Raw genomic sequence first — 20617 nt, forward strand, 5'->3', positions numbered from 1 at the left:
GTGTCTTGAGGGCGCTGAGGGCCCCCTCCACCAGGGACACTTTCCACCCCCACCTCTCATTTTAGCCTGAAGGGATTCCCTGGCTGGAAGGTATGCTGCCTAAGCAGCCTCTGTAGTATGGGGGGCAGGGTTATCTCAGACACCCCCTGGGTACTGGAAGCCATCATGGTCCTGCTGACCTATTTCTCCTCAAGGATGGGGGGCGTAGAGGGAGGAGACTCAGGAGATGTGGGGACGAGAAAGGCGGGGGTAAAGAGGAGGAGACTCAGGAGATGGGGGGGCATGGAAGGATGTGATCCCCAGCCAGGCCTCATGTCTGTCCTGGGTCCTTGGGAGATTCCTGGCCATCAGCACATAGCACTCCTCTTCCTCCTGTGTCCTCCCAGGAGCAGACATCATGGAGGGGATGGGGGCCTCTCACCCCAGAATACTTGTTCCCCCACCTGGTGGGTGCCAAGGGCTCTCTTGAGTCCAGGGGGTGGGCCCCAGCTCTGCAAGCGGGCAGCTCCTCAGGTCAGCACCTGCTGGATCCAGCCAATCACACCTGTAATGCGGGTGTAGACGCCGAAGTAGTTGGGCCGGCCACAGCCCAAGCCCCAGCTGACCAGCCCTGCCAGGAACCACCGGCCGCTGGGCTCCTTGCACACCAGGGGGCCACCCGAGTCACCCTGAACAGGAGAAAAGAGGCAGCTGTGTCAGGGTCCCCACTGGGGCCACAGGGGCTCCAGTCCTGATAGGACATGCCCCCTTAGAGAAGCCCAAACCATCTGGTATGGTTAATTTCACGTGCTATCTTGGCTGGGCTGCAGTGCCAGTTGTTTGGTCAAACACTAGTCTGGATATTGCTCTGATGGTGTTTTGTAGATGTAACATTTATCGTCAGTTGATTTTAAATAAAGCAGATTACCTGCAATAATATGGGTGAGCCTCATCCAATCAGTTAAAGGCCTTGAGAACAAAAACTGAGGTGTGCTGAAGAAAGAGGAATTGTGCCTCAAGATTTGTAACAGAAATCTTGCCTGAGTTTCCAGCCTGCTGGCCTGCCCTATCAATTTCAGGCTTGCCAGCCCCTACAGTGTCCTGAGACAATTCCTAAAAGTACCCAGCTGCTCATATGTATTGATTCTGTTTCTAGATAGATTGTGTTTGTCTGGCAAGTCCTGACTGAGACCCCATCCCTGCTGGTCCCCAGCAGGTCCTGGCTTGATGGTTACTCTCCTGGAACCATGGCTGTGTATTCCAGTACCTCTGTAGCATCGGTGACACCCCTCCCCTCCTCCTGGAGTCTTCCGTAGCCTGTGGCTTTGGGCAGGTGCCTCTCGGTGAGCAAGGTACAGAGCTGGGTCTGAGCCTAAGGACTGCCCGTCACAGGGTCTCTCCTGATTTGTAGCTCAGCAGCCTCAGGCAAGTCCCTCAACCAGTCTGAGCCTCAGTTCCCTTATTTGTAAAGTGGTGACACCCATCCCCACCTTCCTGGGAGGCTGTGAGGATTCATTGGGCTGATATGAGCAAAGGGCCAGGCCCTGGGTGATGTGTCACCCATTAAGCTCCCGACCACCCCCTGCGGAGTCACCTGGCAGGAATCCTTCCTGCCCTTGCGGTAGCCGGCACACAGCATGCGTGGTGTCACCTGGTAGCGGTAGGCCTCACTGCACAGGTCCTGTGGGATCAGCTGCACATCCACCTTCTGCAGAGCATTGCTAGTGGGGCCTGCCCGGTGGGGTCAGGGGGTAGAGGTCAGAGGAGAGAGGAGGTGCCTGGGAGCACCCCTCCATGCTTCCTTCCCCTCTTCTTCCTGCATCTCAGGGGTCCCCCTTCATCTCCCCTGCTCTGCCCACCCCTTGTTCCAGCTCCTGCTCTGCACGGCTAATGCTGAGAGAGCCCCAAACCAAAGCGGACTTAGACCAGCCTCTTCCTCCAAGTTCTCCTCCCCTCCTTCCGCCTCTTTAAGTGCATCTTGGCTCCTGGCAGCCCTCCTCTACTCCGTTACCCCTGGGGGATCTTTCCAGACATACATCTGACCCCTTCACTCTCCCATTAAAACTCTTTAGCGTCTCCCCACCCTCCAGCCCAGTGCTTCTCTTTGGAGGCTTTAATGTACTCGGGCATCGGGTCCCACTGCCAGAGGTTTGGTCTAATTCATGTGGGATGGGCCCAGGCACCAGTGCTTGTCTCATAGCTCCGCAGGTGCTTCTACAGTGCACTTCTAAGGTGCGGGTGGGGAGGAGAGCCCTGGCTCAAGCTTCTTCCAGAGACCTGCAAGGTCCTGCCTGCCTCTCCTTCCCTCTGACCCTCACCCGGTTAGACCTGCCCCAACCCCAGATCCCCTCTGGCAGGCCCTGATGGTGCTGGCTGTTCCCAGGTCTCTGTCTAGGCACCTGTGCCTTTACCAGGAACACCCTTCCCCCTTGCCTGGCCAGTCAATGGTGACTTCTTCCAAGCTTCAGCCTAGACACCCCCTCCTCCAGGAAGCTCTCCCTGACCCCACCTGGGTGGGAGCCTCCTCTGAGCTGCCACTGCCCCCTGTACCTCCACGTCCATCTCAACTCTTAACCACTGTCTGTCTCCCCCAAGAATATTGCCGTTTTTCATCTTTATATCCCTTCTGCCTAACTTGATGCCTGGCTTATAGTAGGTGCTCATTAAATGTGTGGTTGAATGGATGAATGAATGAATGATTGAATGAACCAATCCCTGTTTTGCTACTACTGTGTCATCCATACAGACAAGTCACTTTCCATCTCTGAGCCTCAGTTTCCCCATCTTTAAAATATCTCTACCTTCCGGTCTGGGTGTGGGTACCTTCCGGTCTGCTACCAAATTGCAAATCACGTACATATTTTTTAAGCCACCACTACTAAGGTTCGAGGGGACATGGCCTTTGCTTCACAGGAACTGAGAGGTGCCTTCTAGTGACAGCAGCTCTGGTCACTTTAGGCAGGAAGAGGAGAAAGCCCCAGTTTCAGGGAGGCAGTAACAGGAAAAGCAGGTGCTGTGGAGCCAGGCAGTCCTGGGTTCCAGTCTCTGTTCCAGTCCAATCTAGCTGTGTGACTTTAAGCAACCACTAAATGTCTCTGAGGCTCACTTTCTACACCCATAAAATGGGGCTGTAATGAAAGGAGAGACTGGAAGGAGGGAGCAGGCTGACTCATTAGGGGGAGAGTAAATGGGAGTATGTAGTAAGGTGTATATGTGACAGACTGACTTGATTTGTAAACTTTCACTTAAAGCACAATAAAAATTATTTAAAAAAAAATGGGGCTGTAATACCCATCCCCAGGGCTATTGGGTGGGTTAAATAAAATCATGTTCCCCTAAAATCCAACGTTGATGTAGAAAATGCTAGTAATTAAGACACCCACTCCACTTCAAATGTCCAAGGAGCAGAAGGGAGGGCCGGAGCTGGGGGTGCACTGTGGTGTCCCTGGCCCACCCCTTCACCCCACACACATCTTCCAAGATGACTTTCCATGACCTTGGTTCTCCTTAAATTGCCCTTCCAGAAAGAAGGGAAGGCCAGGAGGACACGGGGTCCACCGGCCAAATTAAACGGGTGATTTCTCCCGTAAAACCCAACCGGATTTAATCCCAGGACCAGAGTACCTCGAGGTGGAGTCCTGGGACCAAGCCCCGTCCCCTACAGCGCAGGAGGTCGCACGCGGAGCGCCCACTCTGCCTCCCCGCACCCCCACTCACCTCCCTCGCGCAGGGCGCCCCAGCCTGTGATCCAGCAGTGTAGGCCGGGCTCGAAGAAATGGGAGCGCGCCGGCAGGCAGACGGGGTGCACGGCAGCTGAGCGCACCACTGGGTGGTCGAGCTGCAGCAGCGCCACATCGTAGTCATGGCTGTCCTCCTCGTGGTAGGGGTGCAGGAGCAGGCGGCTGACTTTGAACGACACCTCCCCGGGCCAGCGCGAGCTCTGCCACACCTTGCCCAGGTACACGGTCCATAGTGTGGGTGAGGCCATGCTGGGAGCGGGAGGGGGGCCTTCGCTCAGAGGTTGTCTCTCCTGTGTGGGGCCTTTGTGATAGCCACATTCCCTTCCTGGGACATCATCCCCCCTACTCCACACCCACCTCTTCCTTGGCTGGGGAGCCCTTTCCCTAATTGGTGGTGCCATGATCAGAGGGGGTGTCCGAGTCAGCCCACCTGGGGTCCAACCCCAGCTTCACCTCTCCCTGGGTAGGTGTGTGCCTCTCTCAGCCTCAGTCTCCTTCTCTGTTAAATGGAACTAGCAGTTTCTACTCATATGTTCCTGGGAGAATTCAGTAAGACCATGTATGTAAAGAACTAAGGAGCCCTGGTGGCACAGTGGTTAAGCACTTGGCTGCTAACCGAAAGATGAGCTGTTGGAACCCACCAGCCGATTGGTGGAAGAAAAGACCTGGCAATCTGCCCCTGTAAAGATTACAGCCTAGAAAACCCTATGGGGCAGTTCTACTTTGCCATATAGGGTACTATGAATCAGAACGGACTCAACAGCACCCAACAACAACATGTAGAGAACCAGCATGGTGCCAAGACTCAACAGGGTTGTCTCTCTTTTTTCTTGAACACTTTGTGGACACAGCGCATTCTGAACTCGCGGACCTGGATGCCTGGTTGGCATTTGGGTATGTCTTTCCCACAAGGGCAGTGGGGAGCTAGGGGTGGAGGTACAGAGCGCGTGGTTAGATGGCACCCGGGCAGAAGATGCAAAAGGGAGGAGACTCTGGGCTACCAGAGTGATCCGGGTGATGGTGGCAGCAAGGAGCAGACAGCAGCTGAGGGTTAGCCGGGGCATGGAGAGGAAGTGCTGCCTGCCTCTGGGTGTAAGGGGAGAAGAGAAGGTCTCCTGTGTCTTGGGCTGGGGAGGCCACGTCCTCTACCAGGACCCAGGACGGAGGAGGAGCTGGGGAGAGGAAGAGTCCGGGGCTGGCCATGCTGTGGGAGGGTCTGGGGCCCAGAGATCTGGCTGAAGTGAGAGGGGGCGATGTCAGCCCGGTGTGCAGATGGGGAAGATGGCCAAGGGACAGGATGAGATGTCCTTCAGGGCTTCCCAGCCCTGCCTACCATCTGGCACAGCCCCAGTCACACCTGGGGGCCAGGGGGATGGTGTGGCCCATAACACAGGTTGGGCAGGAATTTTTGTCCGTTTTTTTCCCTACTGTATTCCCAGCATCTAGCACAACACATATTGCTGAATGGATGAATGAGTAAAGGAATTACGGACCCAGCCTGAAGAAAGATACCAAAAAGCAGAGCACGGGGAGGCTGAGCAGACTTCCCAGGGGCACAGATTGGGTTCGTGGTGGAGACAGGACAAGACCCCCAAGTGTCCCAACAGCCATCCAGGCTTACACCACCCACCCTCTGTCTGCTCAGTGCTCAGACACTGGGCATGCCAGGAATCCCTGCCATGGCCTTTTCTACCCATAGCCCAAGGTGCCACACCAGCCCTCACCTGTCCTCCTGGAAGCAGTGGGCAGCCGTTATCACCCAGCGGTCGGCGATGAGGGCCCCCCCGCAGATGTGTCGGCCCCGAACCTGTAGGCTGGCCTGCCATGGCCACTCACCCTCCGAGGACATGGCCCCACCCACGATGCGACTGGAGGGACCCTGGAGGCCACAGTCTGATTGGAGAGGGGGACAATGAGGGACAGAGAAAAAGGGGAGGGAGAGAGGCCAGTGAGAAACAGAGATAGAGAAAGATAGAAAAAGGGAAGGGAGAGAGAAAAAGCAAAGGAAAGATGGAGAGAAACAGAAAGAATAAAGACGGAGACAGAGCAATAGGACCAAAAGGAAGGGCCAGAGAGGCAGGATGGAGAGACAGACAGACAAATGATGAGATTTCCCCTCTCCAGCTTCCCAATGTGGGCACCTCCCTCCCTCCCTGCAGGTGGAAGGGGACCCCTGTCCTGCTCCTTGCCCTGGGGCAGCCAGGCCTGGTGGTGGGGCTGGGGTGGCAGGTGGAGGGGCAGCTGGGTGGGGTGGAGGGGCTGGTGGGCAAGTGGAGGGGCAGCTGGGTGGGGTGGAGGGGCCTGGGTGGCAGGTGGAGGGACAGGAGGGTGGGGTGGAGGGGCTGGTGGGCAAGTGGAGAGGCAGCTGGGTGGGGTGGAGGGGCCTGGGTAGCAGGTGGAGGGGTATCTGGGCCTGGTGGTGGGGCTGGGGTGGCAGGTGAAGGTGCAGCTGGGTGGGATGGAGGGGCTGGTGGGCAAGTGGAGAGGCAGCTGGGTGGGTTGGAGGGGCCTGGGTAGCAGATGGAGGGGTATCTGGGCCTGGCGGTGGGGCTGGGGTGGCAGGTGGAGGCGCAGCTGGGTGGGATGGAGGGGCCTGGGTGGCAGGTGGAGGGACAGCTGGGTGGGGTGGAGGGGCTGGTGGGCAAGTGGAGGGGCAGCTCGGTGAGGTGGAGGGGCTGGAGTGGCAGGTGGAGGGGCAGCTGGATTAGGTAGAGGGGCTGGTGGGCAGGTAGAAGGGCAGCTGGGCAGGGTGGAGGGGCTGGGGTGGCAGTAGGAGGGGCAGCTGGGCCTAGTGGCAGGGCCAGCAGGCAGGTGGAGGGACAGCTGGGTGGTGGGGTGGAAGAGCTGGGGTGGCAGGTGGAAGGATAGCTGGGCCAAGTGGAGGGGCTGGCGTGGCAGGTTCACCACAGCTCTGCTCGTCCGAGCCGTCCCTGCAGTCAGGCTGCCCATCACACTGGGGGTTGGGTTTCTTCACACAGCTGCGGTCCTCACATCGGAAGGTGAATGTCCCACAAGGCACTCCTGGGGCAGAGGGCACAGAGGGGCAGTCCCTGAGCCCAGAGGAAGCCTTCCAAAATCAGGCCTGAGAAGGTGGTCCGGAAGAGGCCAGGCAGTGACTGGGAAGGGGTCTCTTTAAAGACTCTTCAAGGCAGGCTGTGTCTGCCCTCAGGCTGGGGCTCCTGCCCTAGGGCCATGCCTCCTCCTCAGGTGTGGTGCCTAAAGGCAGGCTGTGCCTTCACTGTCTTGGGTGCTCAAGAGTAGAGCTGTGCATCCCCGCTCAGGCCGTGCTCCGCCACCAGATCTTTGTCTAGTCGCCTTTCCTCTTGCCTATTTACATTTTACCTCTTCAAGGTCCAGTTCAAAGCCTGCCTCCTCTAGGGAACCTTCCCCGCCTTCCCCCACCACCCAGCTGTAGTGGTTAAGTGCTACAGCTGCTAACCAAGGGGTCAGCAGTTCAAATCCACCAGGTGCTCCTTGGAAACTCTATGGGGCAGTTCTACTCTGTCCTATAGGGTCTCTATGAGTCGGAATTGACTCAACGGCCCTGGGTTCGGTTTTTTGTTTGTTTGTTTGTTTTAATCTTCCATGCCACTGAACACGGTGTCCACAGGTTTTGGGTCAGAGAGAGTCAACCGTCATGTCTTTCTACTGACAGATAAAACCTTGGAGGGCAGGGACCTCGCCTCTGCCCACTCCCTTACCCTGCCTTGCCTACCTCTGGATATTTTGTGTTGTTTGGTTGGTCACTTGGATGGATGGATGGATGGACGGATGGACGGACAGACGGATGGATATGTGGATAGAACAATGAAAACACAGGTAACAGGGCAGACCAATAAATGGGTGGATTAAAAGGCAAATGGTGGATGAATGGATGTGTGAATCAATGGACAGACAAGGTGACTGGGGAGACCAGATGATGAATGGACGGACAGACAGATGAACTAGCATGCACATGTACATATAGGTGGGTTGGTGGATGTTTGGCAAGGGCAGAAACCTTTGCCAAAAAAGCATGGGAAGGGGCCAGGTTGTCTGGCTGAGGTGTATCCTTTGGTTTCCCTCTGGATACCTGGCCGTATGCCACTCTACCTTCCTGGCACTGCTCCTCGTCACTCCCGTTGAGACAGTCAGGCTGCCGGTCACAGACCCTGGACAGTGAGATGCACGTGCTGTCCTCTTGGCACTGGAATGTGGCTCTGCAAACTGCGGGGACAAAGAGAAGGGGCGGGGAGGAAGTCAGAGAACCCCGCTGAGATTCCCAGATGCCTGGGGAATGGGTATTGTGTAGCACTTTATGGCCCACAGATCCCACTCAGCTACCTTGCACCTGGACTTGACAGCAACATGTGAGAGACCCCATTTCACAAATGGAAACACATGAAGTGACTTGTCCAAGGTACCTCGACTGAGCCTGAACTTGAAGCCGGATGTTCTGGTTCTAAACATAAGGCCCCTTCCCCAGCACCAAGATAGGCTCTTCCCAGAGGGGTGACACCACCCTGCCCTTCTGCTTCTTTCCCGTCATATTTAAAACTTTGAAAGGGGAGTGTGGGGAGATCAGACGGGGATGGGCAGCCTGCGTGGTAACTCAGGGGCCAGAAGCCAGGACTCAGAGAGGGAGAGGTACTGCTCTGAGACAGTTCTGACTTAGGGGACCAGGACTCTGAGCCCTGAGCCCTTCTCCCAGGCTGGCTGGTGGGGAAGACAGCTCCAGTAGGAATTGGCAGCTCCATTTTGAACCCTTGGAGTGGAGGGGTGAGAGCCCCGCTGAAGTGGGGGAGAGCAAGTCTTCCCTCCTGGGCCGCCCTGGACCTGCCTGCCTGCTGCTGTGTAACGGCCTCCCCCTCCGCGTCCTACCTCCACCCTCTTTGTTCCTTCTTGGAAGGCTGCCTGGGCGTGGGGTGGAGAGGGAGGAGCTGGGAGCCAGGAGTCAGGAGACCTGTGTCCCAGCTTGACCCACCACTGCGCCACTGGGTGGCCCTGGGGAGGGCGCTTTACCACTCTGCTTCCATCTTACCATCTTGGCACCAGAGAGAACCCCCCGCCTGGGTGCTTATAACGGAACTGGGTGGGGGTCTCTACTCAAAAGGGTGGGGCTGCCCCAATGGCAGGCTCAGCTCAGCGCAGGGAAGGCAAGCATCCGGAGGGGTGGGCGGGGGCTGCTCACCACAATTTCTCTCATCCAGGCCATTGGGGCAGTCCTTGATCCCGTCACAGGCGGGGACACAGAGTCCATTCACAGAGCAGAGGAACTCTCCAGGGCAGGCTGGGAGGCCACAGGGAGACCATGGGGACAGAGAGGGTGCCATGAAGCCACGCGTGGACCTGTGTGCTCACACGTGCATAGACACCTACCCCAGACACCCACTATGAGCGCATGTGTGCAAGGTCAAGACATGCACACAACACACACGTGGGCACGTATGGGTGTGTACACCAGGTGAACACACGTGGCCCCACGGGCACACGCATAACTGTGTGAGTATGCGCACATACGTGGGCACACACACACTCCTTTGTTCAGCCTGAAAAGCAGCTGCCCACAACCCACTCAGAGGTCCCGGGGATGGCGACAAGGCGGGGAAAGGGCTGCGGGGTTTTGGGGGTGCCCGCTGTGCTCCGGGTCTGTCCACACTCACGGTCTGACTGGTTGTACAAGCTGTAGTGCACCTGCACGCCTGGCCCCGTGAGGGAGGTCTGGGAGGTGAAGTTGATGGTGATGCCGGCAGTAGCCACCACAGGGATTCTCTCAGCGTAGGGCTGCAGGGTGCGCAGGCCACACAGCCTGGGGGTGACCAGAGGTGGACTCAGGGCCACATAGGCCACAGCAGAGAGAAGGGGAGCTGTACCCCCCACCCCACCTCTCCTCTCTTGGTCCAAGACAGCATGGTTTCTTCCTTGGTGATACTCACTCCCAGAGTCATCTTTCTAGAAAATGCCCTGGCTACATCCCTCCCCTGCTTTAAAGCCTTCAATGGCTCCCCAGTGCCCACAGGATAAAATCCAACATCTGGATTCTATTCTCAGATTTCTGGCAAGTCAGGGTCCTTCTCTGAACCCCACTCTCCTCCTTTTGAAAATAAGGAGAACTATTTTTTTTTTTTTATTGCATTTGACAAGTGCTTCACTGTGTCAGCAGAGGCAAAAGTCCTTTCTTGACGGGCCCACCCTCTGGGAAGAGGTGGTTTACTGTGCTCCGTGTGGGGTGGGGGACGGCTGACCCCCATTCAGGTGCTGTCCCTCCTATGGAGACACCTCCACAGCCCTGGTGGTCTCCCTGTGACCCTCGGGCATGAGGGAAAGGCTGGCCCCTCCCCCGGGACCGGTACTGTAGTGCTGACGGGCTGTGGCCACACTCGGAGAAGATATGTGTGGCCTCCATGTGCAGCCACACTGGGGTGGGACCACCACCACCCATGGCGTCCAAAGTCAAAACTCTTTTCATATTAATACACAGATGTCATTTGCCTTTCACGCTTACTCTCTCACAAGTTTCCAAAGGCCGCGTGCCGTGTGATATCATGTTTGAATGCAGGAGCAGACGTGAGGACCCAGTTGTGGTCTAGTAAGCTACACAGTAAAAACGTCTGGAAAAATGTAAAACATGATATTCTCCGTGTTTTTAGATTGGGAACATATAATTTTTTTCATAAATACGTTATTTGTGTGAAAATTAATGGGTTTATTATTGTTATTTAAAATAAATATTTTTAAATTTTCTCAGTTTTCGAGGTTGTAGGAAGACTGGAACTCTTATACATTGTTGATGGGCATGTAAAATGGTACAGCCACTTTGGAAATCGATTTGGCGCTTCCTTAAAAAGCTAGAAATAGAACTACCATACTATCCAGCAATCCCACTCCTCGGAATATATCCTAGAGGAATAAGAGCCTTTACACGAACAGATATATGCACACCCATGTTCATTGCAGCACTGTTTACAATAGCAAAAAGATGGAAGCAACCAAGGTGCCATCAACGGATGAATGGATAAATAAATTATGGTATATTCACACAATGGAATACTACGCATCGATAAAGAACAGTGAGGAGTCTGTGAAACATTTCATAACATGGAGGAACCTGGAAGGCGTAATGCTGAGTGAAATTAGTCAGTTGCAAAAGGACAAATATTGTATGAGACCACTATTATAAGAACTCAAGAAATAGTTTAAACACAGAAGAAAATATTCTCTGATGGTTACGAGAGTGGGGAGGGAGGGAGGGAGGGAGGGAGGGAGAGGGGTATTCACTAATTAAACAGTAGATAAGAACTACTTCAGGTGAAGGGAAAGACAGCACGCAATTCAGGAGAAGTCAGCACAACGGGACTAAACCAAAAGCAAAGTTTCCTGAATAAACTGAATGCTTTGAAGGTCAGAGTAGCAGGGGCAGGGGTCTGGGGACCATGGTCTCAGGGGACATCTAAGTCAACTGGCATAATAAAATCTATTAAGAAAACATTCTGCATCCCACTTTGGAGAGTGGCGTCTGGGGTCTTCAAACGCTAGCAAGCGGCCATCTAAGATGCATCCATTGGTCTCAACCCACCTTGCGCAAAGGAGCATGAAGAACACCAAAGACACAAGGTAAATATGAGCCCAAGAGACAGAAAGGGCCACATAAATCAGAGACTACATCAGCCTGAGACCAGAAGAACTAGATGGATCCTGGCTACAACCAATGACTGCCCTGACAGGGAACACAACAGAGAATCCCTCATGGAGTAGGAGAGCAGAGGGAGGCAGACCTCAAATCCTCATAAGACCAGACTTAATGGTCTGACTGAGACTAGAAGGGCCCCGAAGGTCAGGGTCCCCATACCTTCTGTTAGCCCAAGACAGGAACCATTCCCAAAGCCAACTCTTCAGACACAGATTGGACTGGACTAAGGGATAGAAAATGATACTGATGTGGAGTGAGCTTCTTGATCAAGTAGACACATGAAACTATGTGGGCAGCTCCTGTCTGGAGGTGAGATGAGAAGGCAGAGGGGAACAGAAGCTGGCTGAATGGACACGGGGAATACAGGGTGGAACGAAGGAGTGTGCTGTCTCATTAGGGGGAGAGCACCTAGGAGTATACAGCGAGGTGTATATAAATTTTTGTATGAGAGACTGACTTGATTTATAAACTTTCACTTAAAGGCACAATAAAAAAAATTTTTTCTCAGTGTTCATTTCCAATATGTTAAATGTAAACATATATAACTTGTATAAACAATAGATCTTTAGGGCAAGCAATAATTTTTAAGAGTGTAAAGGCATCTTGAGATGAAAACTTTTGATAGCCACTGGGAGCCCCTGAGTGGCACAAATGGTTAGGGCCCTGACTACTGGCTGAAAGGTTGGCAGTTCAAATCCACCCAAAGGCACCTTGGACGAAAGGCCTGCCAATCTACCGCTGAAAGAACACAGCCTTGAAAACCCTACGGAACACAAGTGCATTCTGAAACACATGGGGTCGCCCTGGGCCGGCCAGTGATTTGGCGTGGTTTATTCGCCCTGCTCCCAGACTTCCACAGCCCCAGCCAGGACCAGAGGGGGAGGTGCACCACCAGAGGGCGCCCCTGAGCAAGCCTGGCGCCTCTTGCGCTTTTAAACTAAGGAAATACAAGGAGTTCTGTTGTTATTGTTTGCTTGCTTTTGAATAGAATAAAAGGAGCCCTGGTGGTGCAGTGGTTAAGTGCTCGGCTGCTAACCAAAAGGTCAGTGCTTCGAACCCACCAGCTGCTCCACAGGAGAAAAATGTGGCAGTCTGCTTCTGTAAAGATTAAAAAAAACCTAGGAAACCCTATGGGGCAGTTCTACTCTGTCCTACAGGGTCGAAATGAGTTGGAATCCACTCAACGGCAAACAACAATGACAAAAGTAATAAACCAATGTTATGGTGGATTGTCATTCCCGAGGACGGCCCCAGGGAGCAGACAGGGCGCTAGGGGCTGGGGAACCCTGGGCATGGCAAACAAGGAGCCAGGCGCAGCCCCGAGCACACTAGGATTCAGGGACCGCTGGGGCTTTGTCTCTAGGAGTCGTGGGGAGAGTGTAGGAGGACAGAGAGTTGGAGGAAACCGGAGTGTTTCAGCCTAGAGGTGTCTGAGAGCTGCGTTGTTAGGCTCTTTAGTCACCAGCACCCACCAACAAGGTGGACTTTCTATTGGCCCCTGGGAAAGAATTCTGGAATCAGCTCGTGGCTGGCGGCGACCCTCCGGCAAGGCTCAGTCTGGTACCTGGAGCCTGGCTGACCCTGGGCTCTTGCCCTGGAGGCCTGGGGGCTGTAGGCAGGGGTGGGGGCAGGAGTGAGGGAACCCCCGGGGAGCAGGCCTCTCAGTTAGCAGGGGCCACACACGTGCAAGGCCGTGGCTGCCAGCTAGTGACCCAGGCTTCACCCAACTCAGAGATGATCTGTTTAATTTGGGCGGTGTTTTTAAAAATAATCTTTTTTTTTTTATTTAGTCGCCAGCCTAAATTCACATTATAATTCAGATTCTTGCTTCTCTTGAAAAAGCGGCAGCCCAGGCCACACCGGTTGGTGGTAATCAGAGGCTGCTCACCTTAGGCAGGGCCGCGTCCCTCTTAGCTGGGTCCCCACCACCCTGCCCCTCTGCACGCAACCAACTGCAAACTGGCCTGGCCCCTTTGCAAGTCTGAGTTTCTGGTTCCCACTGGTGGACCTTCGGGGGGGGGAGATAGGACTCCTCTGGCTCTCCAACTCCCCCAGCCCCAAGGGCCTCCACCCTGGCCCCCCAGGAAACACCAGGGGTCTGAGATCTACAAGCCCACCTTCTCTTCTCAGCTGCAGCAGCGCTCAAGGGAGGAAACTGCCTTTTTGCACTGTGTGGCCTGCCTTGCTCTCTCACCCCTCTTGACTTCGGGATTTTTCCTTTTTGTCTCACCCAACGGTGAGCAGAGTGTCAGCCTTCTTTCGTATTAGCAACCCCACACAGAGAGGAAGTCGGGAAAGACTGAATGGATGGATAGACGGATGGATGAATGGCTAGACGGATGGATGGATGGATGGGTGGGTGGAAGAGTGGGTGGGTGGGTGAGTGGGTGGGTGGATGGATGGGTGGGTGGGTGGAAGAGTGGGTGGGTGGGTGGATGGATGGACGGACGGACAGACGGACAGACGGAAGGATGGATGATGGATGGATGGACAGACTGACACTTGCACACATGCATGCCCTTTCCTAAAACCAGAACCAAACAAAAGCAAATTGCCAGGCCTTTCTTCTGCTGCACCACTGGGTGGGTTCGAACCACCAACCTTTCAGATAGCAGTGGGGCAGAAGCTGCTGGTGCCACCCAGGGACTTCTGCCCTTTCTTTTTCTTTTTAAATTGCGCTTTAGGTGAAAGTTACAGACCAAGTTAGTTTCTCATTCAGCAATTTATACACATTGTTTTGTGACATTGGTTGCAATCCACGCAGTGTGTCAACACTCTCCCCTTCCCCACCCTGAGTTCCCCCTTTTCATCTGTCCATTTTTCCTGTCCTTTCCTGCCTTCTTGTCATTGCTTTTGGACAGGTGTTACCCTTTTGGTTTCGTATACATGATTGAGCTAAGAAGCACGTTCCTCATGTGTGCTATTGTTTGTTTTATAGGCCTGTCTAAGCTTTCTGCCCTTTCTTAAGGGCAGGTCAAATGGGAAGGAAGGTCAGAGGAGGCAGGCACTAAAGAGGAGGACAGCAGCGTGTGACATGGTAGCCAGAGAGTTGCATATGGAGCCGCAGGGGCCTGGCTTTGTGATGCCGCGTGACCCTGGGCACATGGCTCAACCTCAACCAGCTTCAGTTTCCACATTTGTAAAATGGGGGTGATAATATCTCCCTCGTAGGATGTTTTAAGGAATAAATGAGAAGATGACTTCTTTGAAAACAGGCTGCTGACACGGTGGGGCTATGAGCTCATGGGGACAGCAGTGGCGGTGCTCTGCCTTCTACACCGCCTGTGCCCAGCCCCAGGCCTGACGCTCACCCAGCAGTGCCAGCTGCCCCAGGGCAGAAGGCAGAGGGGCCACCCGCAGCCAGGCCAGGCCACAGGGGCACCAGCAAGCCCACAGGCCAGCAGTTACTTCCTGTGCCCAAAAGGTATGTGGAGACAGTGGGGCAGAGCCTAGAGAAGTGATGTCAGAGGAGAGGAAGCTGGTGGGAGGGGAGACCGGTTCCGGGAAAGGCAAGTTGTAAGCTGGCCACGATGACGCCCAGCTGAGTGGCTTCTGAGAAACCCAGCAGCCGGTGGCGGGCGGCTGGTTCTCACGAGGCCAAGGCCCTCCACCGGCTCTGGGCCACTCAGAGGTCGCAAAGCCTCAGCCGGGCATGGGCTGGCACAGAGAAGCTCAGAAGAAAGCAGGGAAGGTAGGGAAGGCAGAAAGGGCTCAGAGGAGGATGCCCAATGCGGGAGGGAGCCCAGGCCTGCCTTTCTTGTCCCAATTCGGCAGCTTTCTGTTCCTCCCCGTCAGTGACCATTCTGGGCCCAGGACTGCCCCTCCTCCCTTACGAATTCTGTGTCTGACATCTAGGCCCTTTTCCAGACCTCCAGAGCCTGGCTGCACAGTGGTTAGGAGCTCAGCTGCTAACTGAAAATGTCAGCTTTTCAAATCTACCAGCGCTCCTTGGAAACCCTATGAGGCAGTTCTACTCTGTCCCGTAGGGTTACTGTGAGTTGGAATCAACTCGAAGGGTTTGGTTTTTTGGTTTCCCAGACGTCCGGCATCTCTACACCACCCACACATGCAGATTTTCCAAAAATGCGTGTTCAAAGAATTTCCCAACATCTACAGGGGACGATCGTTATCACAGCCGATGGTAACTCCAGGAAGCCGTCTGCCAGTGCTTAACATTTACCAGTCAACCTCCGCCTGCCCTTCCACACACAGACCTGGGCAGGAGTCTGGGGAAGGGGCTCGGTTCCCCACCTGGGGACCCCAGACCCTTAATGAAGGTCTAGAAGGTAGAGGTAGGACTCCCAGGGTGCTCTTGAAATGGTGAGAGAGCCCCAGGACCCATCAGTTCTCCCACCATGAGGCCAATGGATTGACCTGGAATGTCTTGGAGAGAGCTAATGGCTGGCATGGGCTACTTGGTTCTAAGGAAGAATCCACAGGAGGGTGACCACTCACACACGCATGTGCACACACATGCACATAGATGCACACATATGTGCACCCATGTATACACACACACACACACACACCTGGATCGGACTGCTCAGGTTTAACTCCTCTTCTCCAGTTACTAGCTGGGTGGCCTTGTGCAAATTACCCAACACCTCCATGCTTCAGGTTCCTCATTGGTCTATGAAGGCACTAAGAACACCTGCCTCCTCGGTGGGTGGTAGTGGGGCTGAACAAGATGGCACCTGTAAACCCTCAGCTCGGTGCCCACCCGGCGCACAGTGAGATCCAGTTATGAACCTGTGTTGATGCCATAGGGAGCTGCATTTTACCCAGGCCCGACTATGCCATGTTCTCCATCCATGGCACCATTCTTTCTTCCCAGTAATCCAGGCCAAAGGGTCTATTTCATGCCCATTTTTCAGATGAGTTACCCAGAGCTGGGAGAGGTTAAGTCCTTGCCCAGGCAGGGAGTGCAGGAGGCAGAACTTGAAACTTGCTCTGTTTGCCTTTCACACTTAAGCTCTTTCCACCTCACCAGACTGGTTTGGATCAGCATTTCATCAGGAAGTAATGAATACAATTCGCTTAGGAGACAATATCTTTCTGCTAAATAATAAAAGGTTGGGTCCCTGAGGTGGCCTAACCCCCTTATTTTACAGATGAGGAAGGGCCATGCCCAGAGTCACATGTGGGAACCAGGTGGCCAGACTTCTCTGCGCGCATCCTCCACCCTGATGAGTCAGGGGAAGGCTTGGGATGAGAGAGGGAAAGGATGGGCACACGGTCCTGTTAGGCTCCTCCCACCTGATCCCATCCACTGCCTGGCTGCACCCTGAAGCCCCTGTCCACCATTTCAAGGCACAAAGACAAGAACAAGAGTTGAAGTCAGTCATACTCTCTAGAACTCAGTTTCCTACCTGTACAATGGGTGAGGGTTGGGCTCGATGACCAGACACTCTACAGCTCACTACAGGCACTAGGAAGAGCTCCCGCCCACCCCTCAGTGCCTGAAGTCCCACCATTGCAGCACTGTCCCCTTTGACTAGACTCTTCTCATCCCTGGGCAAATCTGCTGCAAAAGTCCTCCTTAAAGCGTTAAAAAGCAAAGATGTCACCTTAAAGACTAAGATGTGCCTGACCCAAGCCATGGTGTTTTCAATCACCTCATATGCATGCGAAAGCTGGACCATGAATGAGAAAGACCGAAGAAGAATTGACTCCTTTGAATTATGGCTTTGGCAAAGAATATTGAATATACCATGGACCGCCTGCCAAAAGAACGAACAAATCCTTAGAAGCAAGGATGGCGAGACTACATCTCCCATACTTTGGACATGTTATCAGGAGAGATCAATCCCTGGAGAAGGACATCATGCTTGGTAAAGTAGAGGGTCATGGAAAAAGAGGAAGACTCCCAACGAGATGGATTGGCACAGTGGCTGCCACAATGGGCTCAAGCATAACAAGGATTGTGAGATTGTGCAGGACCGGCCAGTGTTTTCTTTTGTTGTACATAGGGTCGCTGTGAGTCAGAACTAACTCAAAGGCACCTAACAACAAAAACATCCATGTTCCACATTCAAACATCTTCCATCATCACCCAAGGGAGGCTCATGATGTCCCTAGAGCCCCATTGCCCAGCCAGCCCTCCTGGTCACATCGGGGAGGGGAGGGAGGCCAGCCATAGGGAGTGTGCTGTGAACCATCCCGAGCCCTACCGTGGCAGGTGGGGAGTGGGAGAGACGCTGACTCTGGACCTCTCTGGGCTCTGCCTGGCCCCACTAAGTGGTGCTGCCCTTCCCTGGGACATGGGAAGGATGCCATTACACGAGGGGGTGTTTGGCCAAAGAGCTGAGTGCCCTGGTGCAGGGTGGAACCTCTGGCAAATGGAGGTGGGGGGCGAGGGCAACGGAAGTCCAACCAGCGGCGCCTTGCTCTGCTTCCTAGACCCTCCCAAGACAGCAGATTCAGCTCTGGGTTGGGAGGGTAGCAGGAAAAAGCGTTATCAGCAGTTGCAGATCTGTGAATCATCGGACAATCTCAGGGTCACTCTGTGGGCTACTGACGCAGAGGGCTGAGCCCAACCATCCTCAGACAACCAGGCCCCAGGCGGATAGCCGGGGGCACCGAGGGAGACCAGTGAAGGGTCAGGCAGCCGTGCCCACAAGTGCTAAGACAGGTGGGACAAGATGCCTTCTAGAAGCCCCCCAGACGGTGCCTGAAATCACATATCAACATCAAATGCCTGAAGTCGCACCATCAGTGTTTGCCTTTTCTTTTGAAGCACAGTTCCCAATAAATTGCAAAAACCCCGGAAAGCATTACCAATTCCTGTCCCCTTTCTGTCTGGCCAGTCCTGTTGAATAGGATCAACCAACAAGCAAAGGACGAGAAGCTGTGAGTGTGGACATGAACCCCACAAGTACCAACTGCCGTCAAGTCAGCTCTGACTCATGGCACCTCGTATGTATCAGAGTAGACTGTGCTCCATAAGGTTTTCAATGGCTGATTTTTCAGAAGTAGATAGCCAGGACTTTCTTTCGAGGTGCCTCTGGGTGGACTCAAACCTCCAACCTTTTGGTTAGCAGGCGAGCGCTTAACTCTTTGCACCACCCAGGGACTCTGGACACAAACCCCAGAGTCCAAGAATTCCAGATTCCTAGAACCTTCCAATTTTGGTATACTGGAATCTTGGATACTCAAAATCTGTGAAGCCAAGAAATCAAGAATCTTGACTATTAGAAGCCTAATCTCTTAGACACCCAGAGCCTCGGGGATGGGAGAGAGTGCCGTGGTCCAGCCCATGGTTGATATAGAATCTTCCCTTTAGCAGATACAATCCTCTGTCCCCTGGATCCCAGGTGGGGAAAGGTCTCCCCAGTTGCCATTGGCTATTTCAAGATCCCTCCTTGCCCACTAAACATCTGTCCTGTCCCCCATCAATGGAGCCATCAGAGGCTTCCTCAGGCTTCCCCTCCCATGCCTACCACTCTTCCACCCCTTGACCCTCCTCCTCTCTAACCATCATCACCCCTGTCCCTAAACCTTCCTTGTCCCCCTCTACTGGTGCTTCCACACAGTGTTTACGCATGGAATCTCTCCCATGTTAAATGTCCCCTTCCTTGAAGAAGAAGAGCCAGGAACAGAAGAAGGAAATGGAATGCATAGTTGATTGCCTCCACAAATAACTACCTCCTTTGGTGCCTGGCTACCATTACCGTACATTTTCGTCTAAAATTCTAAAGAAGAACTCTGACCAAAAGGGGGTAAAATGCAGAACAGATCTTCAGTTCTCATGGGATTCAGACTTCGTGGAGCCATTGAGGCTGGGTGAAGCCTTGAAACTACTGTCCTGAGATAATCTTTAACCCTGAAACTATAGACCAAAAATATCCCCTGAAGCCCTCTTTAAACCAAACAACAGTCTAGGTTAACTAGTAAAGAATGTCTGCCGTGAGCACTGTGCTCTTTTAAAGAACTTACTGTATGGGATCAAATGTTAACAGCAACTGGAAAGTCTAGATAGGATGCTTAGGGGGAAGTGTGTTTAAGTCAATACAGGAGGAACAAATTGGAAAAGGAAGGTGAGAATTGGGTACAACTTGAAGAATGCAATCAGTGTCGTTGGATAATACATGTAGAAATTGTTGAATTGGTGTGTTTTGCTGTGTATGTTTTCAACAACTACACACACACACACACACACACACATACACACCCTCCTTTGCATTTTAGGAGTCAGAATCGACTCAGTGGCAACAGGCTTGGTGGTGCAATGGTTTAAGCTCTCGGCTGCTAACAAAGATAGATGGTTCAAACCCACCAGTGGCCCCACAGGAGAAGACACCTTAGGAACCCTATGGGGCAGTTCTACTCTGTCTTATAGGGTCGTTATGAGTCGGGATCAACTTGAGGGCACACAACAACAACAATCATGTAGCTCTCCTCCTCTCCCCAGGCGAACATCTCGAAAGTATATCTACACTGTCTCCCTTCCCTCAACTCCCTGCCAACCCCACTCCTTTGAAGCTGTCAGGATATTCTGTGGCCTCCTGCTGCTGGACCCAGTGGTATTTACAGGTCCTCACCTTACTGATCTGACCCGGCCTCGGCTGACCCTAGAACGGGCTTCACTTTGCCTGACCCCAGTCTCTGGCCACCTCCCGGAGGATCTCATGTTTTGTCAGAGCCTTCGTTACCAGAGGGCAAAGGGCAGGAACAGGTGACAGGGTGGGTGCCCTGGAGGGATACGGGTGGTATGGGGCCGTTCCCCTATGGAAGCATTTCGATCAGGGAAAACGGTGCCCGGTCCGTGGCTATGCAGCTTTTCAGCCATGAAGCCACTTGACCTTGGCCAACTGTGGGAAGCCGGAAAGAGAAGATGAGCCTCCATTTTTGCTTTTTGGGCTTAGAAGCAAAGCTACGTTAAGCGGATGATAAGTCCTTCAATTTGACCAACATCTCATTCAAGGATTCTGAGTGTCAGACATGGTGGCTTCAGTACCCAAGGGAAGCAACCGTTTCTCCCTAACTGGGATTAAGGTCAGAGTTGTCTGATGACCAAGTGTGTGTCGGAGGCCTTTGGGGTAGCAGGAGAGGTGTTGGAGCCAAAGCAGGGGCCAGGACAGGGTCAGAGTCGGGCCAGGGACAGCAGGCCTGTTGCCAGCCCTGCCCTCTGCCCTCTCTGCTGAGCCCCCTCGGAAGTCCAGGGCTTGCACTCCCAAGGGCAGTGCCTGTGGGAGAGGGGATGAGGCCCAAGGAAGGAGGAGAGGGAGGG

The 20617-nt window shown here is 53.8% G+C and overlaps 1 protein-coding gene across 2 annotated transcripts in view; it reads right to left on the reverse strand.

Moving 5' to 3' along the window:
* Positions 1 to 509: 509 nt before the first annotated feature.
* TMPRSS6 (transmembrane serine protease 6) overlaps positions 510 to 20617 on the reverse strand; it is a 52615-nt gene continuing 32507 nt past the window's right edge. For both annotated transcript variants that reach the window (XM_049884358.1, XM_049884359.1), the window contains 8 exons: positions 9362 to 9507; positions 8890 to 8988; positions 7812 to 7925; positions 6624 to 6740; positions 5444 to 5612; positions 3697 to 3968; positions 1574 to 1710; positions 510 to 668 (listed from right to left, as the gene is read on the reverse strand). In XM_049884358.1, coding sequence (XP_049740315.1) covers positions 510 to 668; positions 1574 to 1710; positions 3697 to 3968; positions 5444 to 5612; positions 6624 to 6740; positions 7812 to 7925; positions 8890 to 8988; positions 9362 to 9507 — 1213 coding nt within the window. The remainder of the gene's footprint in view (positions 669 to 1573; positions 1711 to 3696; positions 3969 to 5443; positions 5613 to 6623; positions 6741 to 7811; positions 7926 to 8889; positions 8989 to 9361; positions 9508 to 20617) is intronic.

The sequence above is a fragment of the Elephas maximus genome, chromosome 4, assembly GCF_024166365.1.
Source record: "Elephas maximus indicus isolate mEleMax1 chromosome 4, mEleMax1 primary haplotype, whole genome shotgun sequence".
Lineage (NCBI taxonomy): Eukaryota > Metazoa > Chordata > Mammalia > Proboscidea > Elephantidae > Elephas > Elephas maximus.